This window comes from Plodia interpunctella, chromosome 13, assembly GCF_027563975.2.
Source record: "Plodia interpunctella isolate USDA-ARS_2022_Savannah chromosome 13, ilPloInte3.2, whole genome shotgun sequence".
NCBI lineage: Eukaryota > Metazoa > Arthropoda > Insecta > Lepidoptera > Pyralidae > Plodia > Plodia interpunctella.
In genome coordinates, this window is record NC_071306.1 from 3,458,693 (window position 1) to 3,474,064 (window position 15,372).

The 15,372-nt window shown below is 32.8% G+C and overlaps 1 protein-coding gene across 1 annotated transcript; it reads left to right on the plus strand.

The window, feature by feature from the left end:
- The first annotated feature begins 1,997 nt into the window (after positions 1-1,997).
- Positions 1,998-6,701, plus strand: LOC128674884 (putative polypeptide N-acetylgalactosaminyltransferase 9). The gene is made up of 8 exons (XM_053753866.2): positions 1,998-2,148; positions 2,548-2,714; positions 3,330-3,494; positions 3,944-4,401; positions 4,802-4,984; positions 5,201-5,305; positions 5,706-5,834; positions 6,407-6,701. Exons 1-8 carry the CDS (start codon positions 2,105-2,107, stop codon positions 6,590-6,592), a joined length of 1,437 nt encoding a protein of 478 aa, XP_053609841.2. The 5' UTR covers positions 1,998-2,104; the 3' UTR covers positions 6,593-6,701.
- Positions 6,702-15,372: the final 8,671 nt, after the last annotated feature.

Here is a 15,372-nt window from a genome sequence, read left to right on the forward strand (position 1 = left end):
TCTGAAATGCTAAAACCTTCAGTCGACTTCACGCATATATGATCATGTTAAGAAAATTTTTAAAAGCTCTCGGTTTGTTTTTACTCATGTGGCTAGTGTCGATGTTGACTGTAGAAAATAATGTCAAATACAAACACAGCTTTCGACATCGTCGAGTGAATCATGTGTATAAAAAAATATTAAACAATATGTCAACTGAATCTGCATTTAAAGGTAATTATTTGATTACTAGAAATCACGCGGGCAAAGCCGCGGGTAAAAGACACGCGATCAAAGTAAATCCTTCAGTCATTGTATTACATACTATCTGCTTATTACGGCTTCGCACGGGTAAAATCATATTAAATTATACACCTAAACCTTCCTCAGAAATCACACTATCTATTTTAATAACCCGCATTAAAATCCGTTGCGTAGTTTCAATGATCTAAGCACATAGAGACAGACAGCGGGAAGCGAGTTTGTTTTATACTATGTAGTGATTCTACAGAGCTGGTAAAATTAATTTGATTCGTATCGTCTTCTGTCCTTAATTCAATTTATCATTTTTTTTTCAGTATGGAGATCAATTCAGCCGGCACCTTTCGAATTAACCCTAGATGAAAAAATTGATTCACTCAAAATATCAACGTTACTACCGCCAGGTATTTAATTATTTTATTATGTACAATCTATATTGTCACATTCCTTCTGCAATTCTTAGGGCGAGTTGCACTAGTCAACTATGACGTTGACTTTAACCGGCGCGCAGCCGACGTTTATACAAAATGGCGTACTTTTCGGTTACCGCGCAGGTTAAAGTTATTGGTGATTGGTGAACCCACTTTCAGTTGTGATTTAGATTTATGATGTTCAAAGTAGCAGTAGTAGTAACTAAACACTAGTCTTGATCTTTTTTATTGAGGAATAGTTGAAGGAGCGCGTCATTTTAATAAACTCCCTCCTACTTACCTATGTTAAAAATGTTGACTCGCTCGCCATATTTCAAAAAGACTGGTCAAACACGTAATCTTAAATATACCAATCTAAACTTTGTGAGTGAATTATAGTACTTGATACCTGCTCCTAGTGATAATTATGTTTTGGTTCATTCTTTTTTTTATGTAAGTTAAATACTTTATTGTGAAACCTTTAGGGACAACGAACGAATATATAATATTGTCAATATTAATTAAAGTTCTCATGTAAGTGAGAAATTGTCCTAATGAGAATAAATGTCTTTAAACCTTGATCATTTTGTCAATTTTGTCTTATTTCATAGCAGCAATACCTTCACCTCTATACTGTAGATAAAGAAATTGAAAATAGTTTACGAGATACATGGTGTGTTATTTGTCCATATGTCTAATTTTAAACTTCCCATTGCGTTATTAAATATTAATAATAAAAGTACCCGAAACGTCCGGGATATTAAAATGTTAGCTGTGCGTGACGTGATATCTGTTACATTATATTTCATATCATATGCCATTACAATAATATGCCCGTTTATTTTTATAATAAAAATGGTTCATATAAATAGTAGAAACCAATATGTGTTATGAATGATTCCAAAGGAAATGAGGAACATTAGTTGGAAACCCATAAGCTAATGGCACTACACTTCATGTTATGAATGGACATCTATGCAGCGGTAATAGTGACTATTTCGTAATGCTTGTAAGCAGCTTGATTTGTTGTCGATTGTACCTGAGTACTTTAATTATGAGTTCCCAATAGTGACATGTAGCGACCAAAGATCAAAGAAATCTGAAAAAGGTCGCGTATCGTCACCAACTTCGTTGTGCCATATAACATGAACTTTTGGCTCTTTGTTTGGAGACAAACTGATCCTATCAACAAACAAACTCGCGAAGTCAATTACTAAGGTATGGAAAAAGTTTCCTGTGTGGAAATATATTTCCGTCTTTGAAATTAGTTTAACGTTTATTACATTTTTTTACATATTGATATAACAAGAAAATTAACGATTCATTTTCGTTCCATTTCAGGAGAAAATGGAACTCCGGTTTTTTTAGAAGATACCAATAATTTGAAGCTTTATATAAGAACGCAAGTAATTAAAGGTTGGCACGATCACGCGTTTAATCAGTATGTGAGTGATATGATATCCTTAAATCGAAAACTACCAGATGTAAGGGATGCTTGGTAAGTTGAGTTCAATAGCAGTGGGTCACACCCGTCAACTTTGATGTTAATTTTAACCTACGCAATCGCTAAGTAGGTGCGCAATTTTGTCAAAACGTGGACGGCACGCAGGTTACTCGTAAAGTCCATGTAAAAGTTGACTGATGCAACTGCCACAAATTCTGGCCTTTAATTTAATACCATTACAATTCTTTACAAATAACAGATCACAAATAAGGTGATCTTTGTGAATTCGCTATGTTGGAATACGCACATACATCACATGATTCAGACCAACCATTCCGCGACGAAATGGCCAACCTGATCCCATTTTAATTTTGCTGCAACGACTTTTACATCAGCAAATTATACTTTACTTGGGAATTATTTGAAATGTCAAAGATGTTATTCTCTTTTCAGGTGCAAGAAAGAGAAATACTCCCAAAATTTGCCGGCAGCGTCCATCATCATATGCTTCCACAACGAAGCGTGGTCAACATTAATCAGAACTGTGCATTCGGTACTAAACAGGAGTCCTCGTGAACTGATCAAAGAAATAATACTATTCGATGATTATTCCACAATGAGTACGTAATTTTGTTGGAAAAAGGCAATTTTTGAATAAAACTTTAATAGCGGTCGTTGGGCTCCGACGCTCAGTGGCTGACGAAGTGTCGGAAGAACGCTCAAATGGGAGATATAGTAATGATGGGAAGTAATCAGTATGTATTTTACATATTCCCCATATGTTTGTACCTATATAAATTTTACTCAATATATGCAATTAACAAAGCTCTCTATTTATTATTGATAAACAAGATTTTTCAATAATCGTACAATACTCGACAATAATCGTATTATAGAAACTTTCACAATATCTCCTGTCTTCTCTTCTTCACCATCATCTTATCTCTATCTGTTTTATTTGTTCGTTACTTATGACTATGGCTCAAATTTCTCAAGCCTTTATGAAATATGAAAAATACTAAAAGACCTTTATAGTTGGAAGGTATTAATATTTGTAATGTGTCAACACTGATCCGGAAACGGAAATAAACAGTCATGACTCCAGCCGGCGTTTCCTTACGTAGCAATAGTAACAGTCAAAGTTCTGATACTTTTCCAATGATCCATATATTTATGTATAGCTGAACCATGTCATAAGTACTGATGTACCTACCTGTAATAATTCTCCTTTGCAGAACACCTCAAGTCTAATTTAGAAGACTACATCAGAAAGCTCCCTAAAGTGATATTAGTAAGGAGTGCTAGAAGAGAAGGCTTAATCAGAGCCAGAATGAAGGCCATCGAATATTCCACCGGTTCAGTTTTAGTTTTTCTTGATAGTCATTGCGAATGCATCAAAGGTAAAATAATTTTAGTCTCAAAATGTTCTGTTGCATATCGATCTATGAAACTATTATCTTATGTGCACTAATGTTTTAAAAGAGGAAGCAATGGAAGGGGGTACTCATCGGAACTACTCAAGGAAATAACATTATTTCTAAATAGCAAATGGTAATTGTTGAACCTAACGTTATCAAAGAAATCAAGTTTCGTATCTAGTAAAATATAAAGGTATTTAAGCCAATAAAATTTAATGATGATTATCTTGTCTATATGTAAAGTACTATTATATACAACTGCTATAATAAGCAACAATTATTTCCCTTTTTTTTAATTTGTAAGTAGGATTGTTGCAAACACTTCATTCTTAAGTTTTTATCCCTAATAGATGTCTCCTCTATTACAAAACAGGTGTAATATTATATATATATATATATATATATATATATATATATATATATTATTACAGGATGGCTTGAACCTCTTCTAGATCGGATAGCCAAAGATCCAAAAACAGTAGTTAGTCCAGCCGTGGATCTCATCAACGATAATACTTTCCAATATACACCTCAGCGTGCAAATGATTTACGCATTGGAGGATTTAACTGGAATTTGAAATTTATTTGGATGCTTATGCCATATAAAACACAACTGAAACGACTGAACCCTGCTGCTCCAATAAAAACTCCTACAATATCTGGAGGTCTTTTTGCTATAGATAAAGAATTTTTTGAAAAAATAGGACTGTATGATGAAGAATTAGATACATGGGGTGGAGAAAATCTAGAATTGTCTTTTAAAACGTGGATGTGTGGTGGGAATTTAGAAATAGTACCATGCTCTCATGTAGGCCATGTCTTCAGGAAGAAGATACCATATGACAAAGAAGATGCATCTTTGAATAGGAATCTATTGCGCGTAGCAGAGGTAAATTGTGTTATGAAGCCAATTATCATTACACTCGTTTGACTAATAACGATATTTTTTAAATACAACTTTTTTCAATTACAATTAGTAAAAGATGCACTTCCTAATCGCGAACAATTTTATACGCGTCCTATTGCATCTTATTATTAACAAATGTATTATATTAAAATCAACGATCGAGTTTTAGTAATGAAAGTAGTTTTTCGTGTGTATACACGAAAACTACTTTCATTACTAAAAATTTTAAAGAAGGCAACACAGCCATCATGAAACATCATTCTATAGTTATTTCTAGATAGCGGTGATCACTTACCATCATCTTGCTCGATTGCCGTAATAAAGAGCCTTCACGAAAATTTAATTTGTTTTTTCATTAATGTTCTTATTATTTTCACAACAGGTATGGATGGATGATTACAAAAAATACTTCCTCGAAAGAATAGGTAACCCCAGGATATATCTTAAGGACGTAAGCGATCGTAAAAAGCTGCGTGATGATTTAAACTGCAAATCTTTTCAATGGTACTTGAACAATGTTTATCCGCAGTTGGAAATACCTGATAAATATGTTGCAAGTGGCATAGTAAGTAACTTTTTTTGATATATTATATTTGTTGTATCTCGTCTCATTCTTCTTCCTCTTTTATTATGTATCCATCGTCTGCGAAAACATCTCTTAAATGTGTTTCTAGATTTCATTAAAATATTTAAATGCAAATAATGCATTTTAATCTGTAAGTTCTAGTAGAATTAAGTACCTGTCTACTTAATTCTAATAGCTTTATTTTTGTCTTTTCAGATTTATAACATAGGACAAAGACTATGTTTAGACATGTCGATATTTGACGGCGATATAAAGTTTCTTGTACAAGCACTACCTTGCCATTATGGAGGTGGTAATCAAGTAGGTACACAATAAAAAAAATTACAACACCTACTTAAACAATAGTTAGTAATAATGACAACTTAGTTACATACCTTGTTGTTTGAAAGTATATTATTTACATGCCATATTTTTTGGCGCAGCATGTAAAGTTACATTACATATCGTAACACCTATTTGAACCATCCTTTATGTAAGTTAATATATGTATTAATATACGTGGCTACAGTAGTTTGACAACTAGAGATGCTGACAACGGTGCGATGTGGAGACGAAAAAGTATGTAAGCGGAGCCAACCCTCATATATACATAGATGTGAGAAAGAGAGAAAGATACGTGGCTACAGTATTAAAAATTTCTATGAAATTTTTAGTCCTCAACATTTTGGCCAGTACATTTATATTAATACTGTCTTTACAGTATTGGATATACACAAAGCAGGGTCACATCAAAAGAGACGAATATTGTTTGGAATATACAGGAAAAGTTTTGCAAATATTTCTTTGCGACGGAAGTTTTGATCATCAAAGATGGCTTTACAACAACATGGTACTTGATTTTTTTTCATATTTGTCACTTTTTAAAAACTAATTATCTATGATCTCCACTTCTTTTTTATTTATTGTTTTTATAATATCTATTACTTCATAAAATTGACCAATGGGCCACGGGTTTTACATGATTTGATATTTGGAACTTGTATAAAGCCAAGTTTTAAAAATGTAGATTGGTCAGTAAATATAAATTTTTGACAGTCAACCAACTGTCGAAATTTCTGGAAAAATTCATCAAGAGCTACTTTACACCTGATCATTTCCTGCTTTTTCTGCCCACTAGTGTGCAACCATTTGTTCGCGTATGCCACCTATTTTTTCTATTTAGCTAAACGTGGCCTTCAAGTTTCACAACTCTTGAACGGCTGTATCTACTCCGTATTGGATAAACACAGATACAGATAATCTGTTAAACTATTTTTCACTTTCTATTACCAGTACTTTAATGTACTTCAATTTTTCATTCATATTTATTCAATCTTTCATTTCATTCTTACTTTCATTCATTTTTACTTATTATATTATATTGTCGAACGATGATTTATCAGAAATGTTATTTGATTACAGACCCGCCATATTAAACACGTAAAAACTAAAAAGTGTCTACAAATATCGAAATATGCCAATCAAAACTCCGACTTCGATTTTACAATAACAGTTGATCAATGTGCGTCTCCAAGCTTACCATTGCAACAGTGGGCGATGCAGAGATTTATATCTGAAAGATTAGATCCTATTTTGTATACCCACTGATTAACCTCCAACGTTGACACAAACACAATACTTAGTGCTGGTTCTTCGTTCACTTCTCGAATCGATTCGAAGTGAGATGCAGCGAACCAATCACATTGCAGTGTGGTTGTCGTTGCGGCACAATGGCGCAATGTGATTGGTTCCCTGAGAAGTGAAATGCAAACCCGCACTTCGCCCACTAAGCGAAGATCTGGCCGAGGTATAATGTATCAATTTTACATTCGAATATTAGGATGTTGAAGACTATTATTTGTAGTTGAAGATTTTTTTTTTATTTATTGTCTCCTAATACCTCATGACGCATGGAACTTTATGCGCTTGGTGAAGAGGATAAATAACAATTTTGTATCGGCTGATGACTGCAGCGATTTTACCATATGCTCATTAATTTATTTCTTCATCTTCAGACTTCCTCAAAATGCTCAACTCATAGTTAAGTACGAAGATAAAATGATAAATGAATTTATAAGGCCACCAAACTAAGTAAATAAACGTAAAGGTAACATTCCATGTTTGTTATAACCAGACTACCAGACAAATATAAAGCTGCAGCCACACTCGTTCCTACTTTGTCCTCAACCGCAAAGACCGCGTCGTTTGACTAACATCATTGTGGTTTGAAGGAAAAAGCTTCCAGGATATTTGCTTTACTTTGTTTAGTAGGAATTTTAGCATTCTTGTAACAATTTAGTTTTTTTTTTTATATAGTTTATAAATCTTTTCTTATAATACTAAGTCATATTTTTTTTTTGTAGTTTAATACGAATACTCTATAAGACAATTTATTTTTTATTTTGCAATGTGCGTGCGTGCATGCCAATATTGTTGTAAAAATAAATTATTTTGATACCGATTTACCCAAAGTGTTAACTCTTTTTTTGTATGTTTCTATTTTGATAGAAAAAAAAAATCTTTTATCTGTTAACAGATGAAATGTAATGTCATTTATATATGTTCCGTAGTTTTAAAGATCTAAGCATGTACAGCGTGGGAAGCGACGTTATTTTATATTATATAGTAATTTTTAAACCCTTCAATATTTTAAAGGCACGCATATTATTTATAGAGATAGAACTGTTATAAACCAGTTACATATAAATATATGAGTACTAGATGTTGCCCGGGGAATTTTGAAATGAAATATAGACTATATAGCAGTCTTGGATAATGTACGTTTCATATGGTGAAAGAACTTTTAAAATCAGTTGGGTAGTTTCGGAAATTACCCGCCTCAAACATACAAACTCACAAAGTCACAAACTTACAAACGCTTACCTATTTATAATAATAGTATAGATTGATCGTACTTTTTCGAAAATTTTAAATACGGTAGTAATTATTAAAAATTATTGTCGTGTCTCTTTCTCTCTGATGATGACTCTCTTCAGCTAAAGGTTAGTAAAGTAAACAGTTAACTCATTAACAATATTAAATGCATCACAACATCGCAATATTTAACTTACCATCGTCTGCTTGCAGTACTACGACAAAATAAACTCATTTATTAAATTAATGGCGACATAATATGACGTAAAGTCCATTGTAAATAGCCTATAGTCCAAATAGAAATTAATTTTGCTCAGCATCGTAATCTCTTTGTTATAATGATAAATACGGTAATTAAGCTAGGGTATACAGGTAAGGATGATTCATAGCACTGCAGAATTAAGTCGAAATAATAGCAATATTTTTTTTCTAATCAAAAATTTATTTGAGGCGTAAACTGTTTGCTTTTTTTTATTTGTAATATAAGCCCCCACACTGTCGGATGCGAAAGCGAATGCATTAACATTGCGTAGTTTGTATGAGTGCTTTTAATTACCGCAATGAAATATCAGCAATGTATACCGAATCCGCCAAAGTTTGGCGAACTGTTCGCGGATAGTGCGGAGACGGCATAATATATTTGAGCACCTTTGTGCTTTATTTCAAATACTCATTTAAAAAGTAATTATTATTGTACTTACTTTATTTTTAAATTTCGAATAAACACTGATATTTTTAAATAGAAAAATTCAAGGTATATAATTTCAAGTGTTTCCCTATTTTTGTTACTGCAACACATACATTTCAGTTTTTAGTGTAGATTAATTTTATCAAAGCAACAAAAAGGCATTGTTGGCTTTTTCATCGGTTTTTAAGTAAGTACCTAAGTACATACATGTGAAAATCCTGGGCTCTGACGCTTTACAACTAAAGAAGTAATCGAATGCATTCAGAGGGCACCATAGAATCGATTCGAAGTGCGACGCAGCGAACCAATCACGTTACAGTGTGGTTGTCGTTGCGTTACAATGACGCAACGTGATTGGTTCGCTGCGTCTCACTTTAAATCGACTCGATGGTTAGATGTATAGCAAACCCGCACTAAGTCCTCATCAAAACATTTTTACTTCAATTCTTAGCTAGCTTTCTGCAATGATTTATTTTGCGGTACGCCAATTTCTATATATTTCGAATGCCATCAAAAAATATATAATGACCCATAATGGAGTAGTCAATTGCCCAAGGGCAATACATTAGATAAGGTTTGAACATCTTAAACATCGGGCATAACCATAAAAAGCCCATAAAACCTTCGTGTAGCCTTAAAGGGGAAATGTCAATGCAATAATATTATCGACATCGTTATTTAATGGCATATAGGTATTTTATGACAAATATAATTTCGGGGAATAATCTTTGTGAGTTATTGAACTAGCAACAGTTGCTTTTAGGTGATGAATAAATCTGATAATACACTCTATGAGAATGAAATATTTAACTACATAAATTCTTAAATGCTCTAATACATATACACACCGTCAGTAAGCATCGCTTATTTTATTTATCTTAAACTAGCAGTCCGTGGCGGATTCGCCCGAGTGAAACTGCAGCTGAACCTTACTCCGTGTAGTACTTTTTGAGTTTATCGCGAACAGACAGACAGACGCGGCAGTGGACATTGTTTTATAATTTACAAAAATTATGATAGCTTATAAGCTATCATAATTCTTACCGTAGTTATAACTACCATTGAGTGGACTTTAATTGAAAATGTAAACAGACAATTTGATTTCACTGGTGTGTTTTTGTATAAAAAAAGTGTAAGATGCGATTACTTGATTGGGACTATAAAATCTGGGAGCCCATGATATCGGTTAAGCTGAACGGGTATTTATTATGTGATGCCGATCATAAACCAGACTCCCTCATTTCCCATAAACCAGAATCGAGAATTTACGACCAGGGAGAGGTAGCTATCTTCCGGACTATAAGATGCAACACTGTGGGATGTGTAAAAATAGTTTTGGTCGTTCTCCCTTTGCACGGTGACTGTAATTTTTAACAATTTAGATTTTTTTTCAAACTCATAATTCGTTTTATTGTCCCGATTGTTGTGACCGGTATCATGGATATTTACTTGTATCATCTAATTACTAAAGAAATTTAAAGAGTTTTTTTGGTTTGATTTAAGTAAGCGATATAAAATAATGAATAGTGCAATGCTCCAAAAGTTAGGTAATATCAAAGTCGAGAAAACTAGACTAATCCATATTTATATACTAATATTAAAGTAAAGAGAAAATATTAGTTAATGTCTTTTTGTTTCGAATTCGACAGACGAATTTTTCATAAGTAACAAAAGTTTTTAAATGGTTTTACCCGAGCGAAACCGGGATGGGTAGTCCTTGATAAAGTGTAGATATGAAAATTATCAGTCTTAAACAAAGTCCGCGCGAAACACTAGTGCACTCATAAATTCAGCGCACCCCTAACATATTTGTTAACCGTCCTTCAATTCTCACTGCGATCAGTTTTGCGAACGTGAAAACTTGTGCAATGTTGAGCCTTATTTCCTGGTAATAAGACGCTCATGGAGTATCCATGTAAATTAAAGGCTCTAGTTTTCAGGGCGCAACTCCGAAGCAATTTTTCTTCATCCCTCCCTTCAATATGTTGCGGTAGCTTCTAAAAGGCGCCATCTATCTTATATAGTCGGCTATTATGCAAATTAGTTTGGTTCGGTTCGGTTCGGATTAAACCGATAAATACTGGTTTTTCTATTAACGACTTTGTATTTATTCGTGCAACAATAAAGTTTTTTAGTAGTTTTTTTTAGATCACACTGGCTAATTTGTGAATAATAATGAGTTATATTTTAAATCAAAACTACAACGATGAAATGGAACACTTTGAGTTTTTCTGCGCAGATCAAAGTTAAAGTCAAAGTTGACTCGTAAAACCCACTCTTAAATTACAAATTTTTAAATTTAAATAGAAAATAATAAAAATATCTTAAGTAAGGAATCGTCTCATACGTTTGATGAATTGTGACAGAGTTTTGAATACCTTTAACTTTAATTCTCTCCCAAAATTACCTGAAAACTCTAACTGCTAAAAGCAAATATAGAAATGTTTTGCAGGGTCGAAAATATTTGTGAAAGAACAAAGTTATTTCATAATACACTCCCAAAAGTTCGTAGGTCCTTAATAATATTAATAAACTCCGATTTTTTTCCTCGAAAGTTGTTTGTATTCGACACAAACATTTTTTTTATTCACACCTCATTACAAAAATTGTGTTCAATTACAGAGTAAATATTGTATCAAGAATAAATGAAACTGAAAATTCATTAATTGTTTTATTTTGTTTTCGATAATAATAAGGTGTTTGTCTGGGAAAAAGGATAAACAATTTTTGTAAACTATTAATATTTAATCTCGGTTTTATTAGGGGTTGTGATGTCGCGAAGCCTGGTATCAGCGTAAAAATATCAATAAGAAGACCTATTTCTTTGGTTGCAAACAGTATGAAAAAATATCATGACTATAAACTATTTAAATTAGTACCTTTTTCCCGCGGCTTCGTCCGTGTTTATTTCCTAGATTTGCTTTTAAGCAACACAACCACCGCAATGTGTCAATTTCCCATTGTGTGTGAATATTTAATTATTATAGCACTAGAATACTACTAATTCGAATCCGAGTAAGAATGTCATAATTCATAACACATTGGTCATAATGGGAAAGTAGCATTAAGTAGTAACATTTTGACAAAGCGACATTATGTACCTGATCGCATATTGATGATCATTTTGTGATCAAACATAATACCAATACATATTACATGTGTTAAGAGTTTGATTAGTAACATAGAAGTTCTAGTTCGAAGTCTTTTTACTTAAATTTACATAATATAGCAACCGCACGGTAACTTACTAAACATTGGTCGCTCAGGTTCTGACCACATAAGCAGGTTTAACTTTAGATTTATTTACATAGCCACCACTTGCGTCTTCTTACATGAATATACTTCAAAGCTTCGTTTAATTCAGTGTATACTTTACAATGTCTATGTTTGTTAATTACAAGCCTTAAATATATTTACAAGTGACTATGACTTTTCATAATCTGTTACAAATAAATACGCTGTGTGTGTTAAAAATAAATAAATAGTTTAAGTTCAAGAATCATGTCCACGGTTGCATATGGAGCTGTGACGCTCCGAAGCCTAGGGTCTGCGTAAAAAAATAAATTTTATAAATTTGGCTAGACTTACGACCGGCTGCCTGTCTGATGTCAACTCTCTTTTGGTCAGTCATAAGATGACTTGAATAAAACATGACACCAGTGTCAATCATACTCGAAAAGAAAGAAGAAAGATAAAATAGAGGATTTGCTCAGTTTTCTTCTATTCAACCCAGTGGGAATGAAGCTAACTTGAAGAATCCTGAAGCTATAAAACCGAAATCACTATTTTTATTTTAGTGAATCTAATATACTAAAGTTGTATTTATTACAATCGAAATACGGCATCAAAGCGGAAAAGTTGTTGTATTTCTAAATATTCAATCAAAGTTTGTTCTTACCTATAGACAACTTTTCGCCTGTAGATATATAAACATGAAGTAATAAAAAAATATACTGTAAAAGAATGGCGTTACGTTTATTTTGAATTTTTAATATAATAAGTAATGTAACTTAACATATGAGAATTTTTATATACACTATCAGGTACTAATCGATGCATAATTTTATATTTTAGACTGGCTGGGTTTGATTCCGAGCATAAACAAAGAATAATATTTTTTTCCTGGCGACCATCTTTGATTTTCACATTACTCATCCACAGATTACATTGCTATTTATCAGCAAGAGCGTCCTGTAACTCACAGATCTATTTGCTACACATAATTATCCTCTTGTGCCTCGTCATGTCTAGATAGATTGACGAATGCTGGTGCTTAACCCTCTGAGAGACATAATTTTGTCTAGCACGTCCATATAGTAATCGCAATAAAATTATAGGATTTTAATATTTTGACATTTTAGATCTTGCCAATTCAAGATTTCAACATTAAGTTAAATGAATACAATCTTAATATGGGTTAGGGGTTAATTTTTTCGCATAGTTTATTTTGTCCTATCGTTCTTTGGCATATTGGTTTTGACATAAAATATTTTGGCATAATAGATCTAAGGCATGATTGAATTTTGGCATACGGGTAAGGAAGGCATTTGACTTTTAGGTTAAGTTAGTTATGCTTCAAATAGTTATACGCATAACTATTTGAAGCATAACTAACTAACTAAAACGTTATGCTTAAAAATCATTATATCATAATTCAGTATGCTATATTACAATATGGTTTAAATTTTTATGCTTATAGATCGGTTATACTAAAAAATGAAAAAGTACCAGATCCTCCTTTACTTTGTTGGCGAATCTTTGTAAAGTTTTACCTTGGGTAAGTTCGAAGGACCCGCCGAGATTCGGATTCGGTAAAAGCAAATTTGACGACTGTTAGACGGAATGTTTCATAAATAAAGAATTACATTGGTTCTACTTACATGATTGAGATAATAAGGAAAATGTTTGTTTTATCACCATGTATAAGTGGGAAGGTATAATAAACATGTTAGAATATGATTACCATTCTCTTTTTTTTTTTATAAATAACGGATGATTTTTTACTGTAAAGTCTCAACTTCGTAGAATCCTGGTTGCCTTCACGATTGTTCTGACCGCGCGTCCTGTGTAAAATACACCTTTAAATTTTAAAGATTTTACTGTGATTTTATGACCGGCCGCCTGCCTCTAGTCGATCCTCTTTGTAAATGCGGTGGTTGCCTATCAGTAGCCAAAACTATATATCCCTTAGTCGCCTTGTACGGTATCCACGGGAGGATATAGACTAGTAATAGGACTAGTCTTTAGGGCGGACTTTAATTTTTTAACCGACTTTAAAAAAAAGGTAGAGGTCTTCAATTCGTAGCGATCTTTTATTTCTAAACCGCAACACAGCAGGACAGCAAAAAATAATTGTTTTTCGTCCCAGTCATTTTGGCCTTAATTACCGCCACACTCAACTGAAACTGGCCATTTGGGACAAAAAGAAACAAGTTTCTAAAAGAATTTCCTCATAAATAGTCTAATTAGCCCATTCTGAGACGGGTCCGTCATTTACATTTGAATTCATTTAGCCATTGATGGTACATCCGTACGGACGTAAAAGACATTCGGTAGATTGAGCATGTACTCGTAATTAAGACGAAGAAAAATGTAAAAGTTTTTTTTTTCAGTTGTAGATTTAATTTATTTTTTGTTTAAGTTTTATTATAATTAGATCTAATTTAAGATTCGTTTTAGTGTTTATTTAATCGTTTATTGTAATTATTTATATCATATTGTAATGAGAACAAAGTTATGTTTCTATTTATTTATCGAGTGTGTTAATACCTAACACTGGTAACAGATTTTATCGTCTACTACTATTATAAAATTGAGAAATAAAATTATACTTTAGACTAATAAGTATGAATACAATTCATACCCTGAAATATATAGTTTTATTTATTTAGGTTAAACATTTTGTCGATTTTAAGTTCTTTTTTGCACTGAAAAAATAGTGTTGTTTTATTTATGAATTTGCACATAATGGGTACTGACTATTACCCAGATGAATATTCCGTAGTACGAGATTTGTTGTTTCTAAAACGCATGATTAAACACGAAATGTGATTATGTCTGCCCCATAACGTTTTCTATATATGGTATTAACAATAATTGTATTACGAGATTTCCGTAGCTCGTAATGACGTGCTTTGAACCCTATTTTCTAGGCTGTCAACTCCAAACTTATCATAAGACCATAATGCCCTCACTTCGTGGAACTTCGCAACCTTTCGTTGCCCGACTTGTTAGGGTTGGCCCAAATGGGTTTTCTATTAAAATTTGAATTAGTTTTGTGATCTACGCCGATGGCATAATTGGTTATTAAAGTTTGCAAACCACTGGGTAGGTAATAAGCAATAAGTTTTCCGGAAATTTACTTTGGTACAAATGATCGATGTGAGTCTTTGATAAAATCATCCATAAAAAGCTTGATTAACTTCGTTGGTACATGTTATTTAGGTTGGAATTGGATGGATTCTAAACACCTCATCAAACTGTGTCATCACTTTAATTGACAATTATTGTTAATACCATATATAGAAAACGTTATGGGGCAGACATAATCACATTTCGTGTTTAATCATGCGTTTTAGAATTTTGTATATATTGAAAAATCCGTGGCTGAAAATCAGTGCTGGACATTTTGTTTTGCGTAACACTGAGCCCTCACCTATTGCATGTACTCTCCAGTTTTATTTGTGTTAGTAAAATGTTTGTTGGGTGTTTATGCAATAAAGCTGTCTATTCTATCATTTTTCGTTTACAAAAAATCCAGTTAAAAAATGGACAACAAACGCGCGGGTGCCTCGCGTCATGCATCAGTTCGACGCGTCGTTTTTCA

Excerpts from the sequence above, each read along its gene's own strand:
- LOC128674884 (XM_053753866.2), top strand. The coding sequence starts at position 2,105 with ATGATATCCTTAAATCGAAAACTACCAGATGTAAGGGATGCTTG. Across the intron at positions 2,715-3,329 it reads CGATGATTATTCCACAATGA|AACACCTCAAGTCTAATTTA; the intron begins GTACGTAATTTT and ends TCTCCTTTGCAG. Across the intron at positions 4,985-5,200 it reads AATATGTTGCAAGTGGCATA|ATTTATAACATAGGACAAAG; the intron begins GTAAGTAACTTT and ends TTGTCTTTTCAG.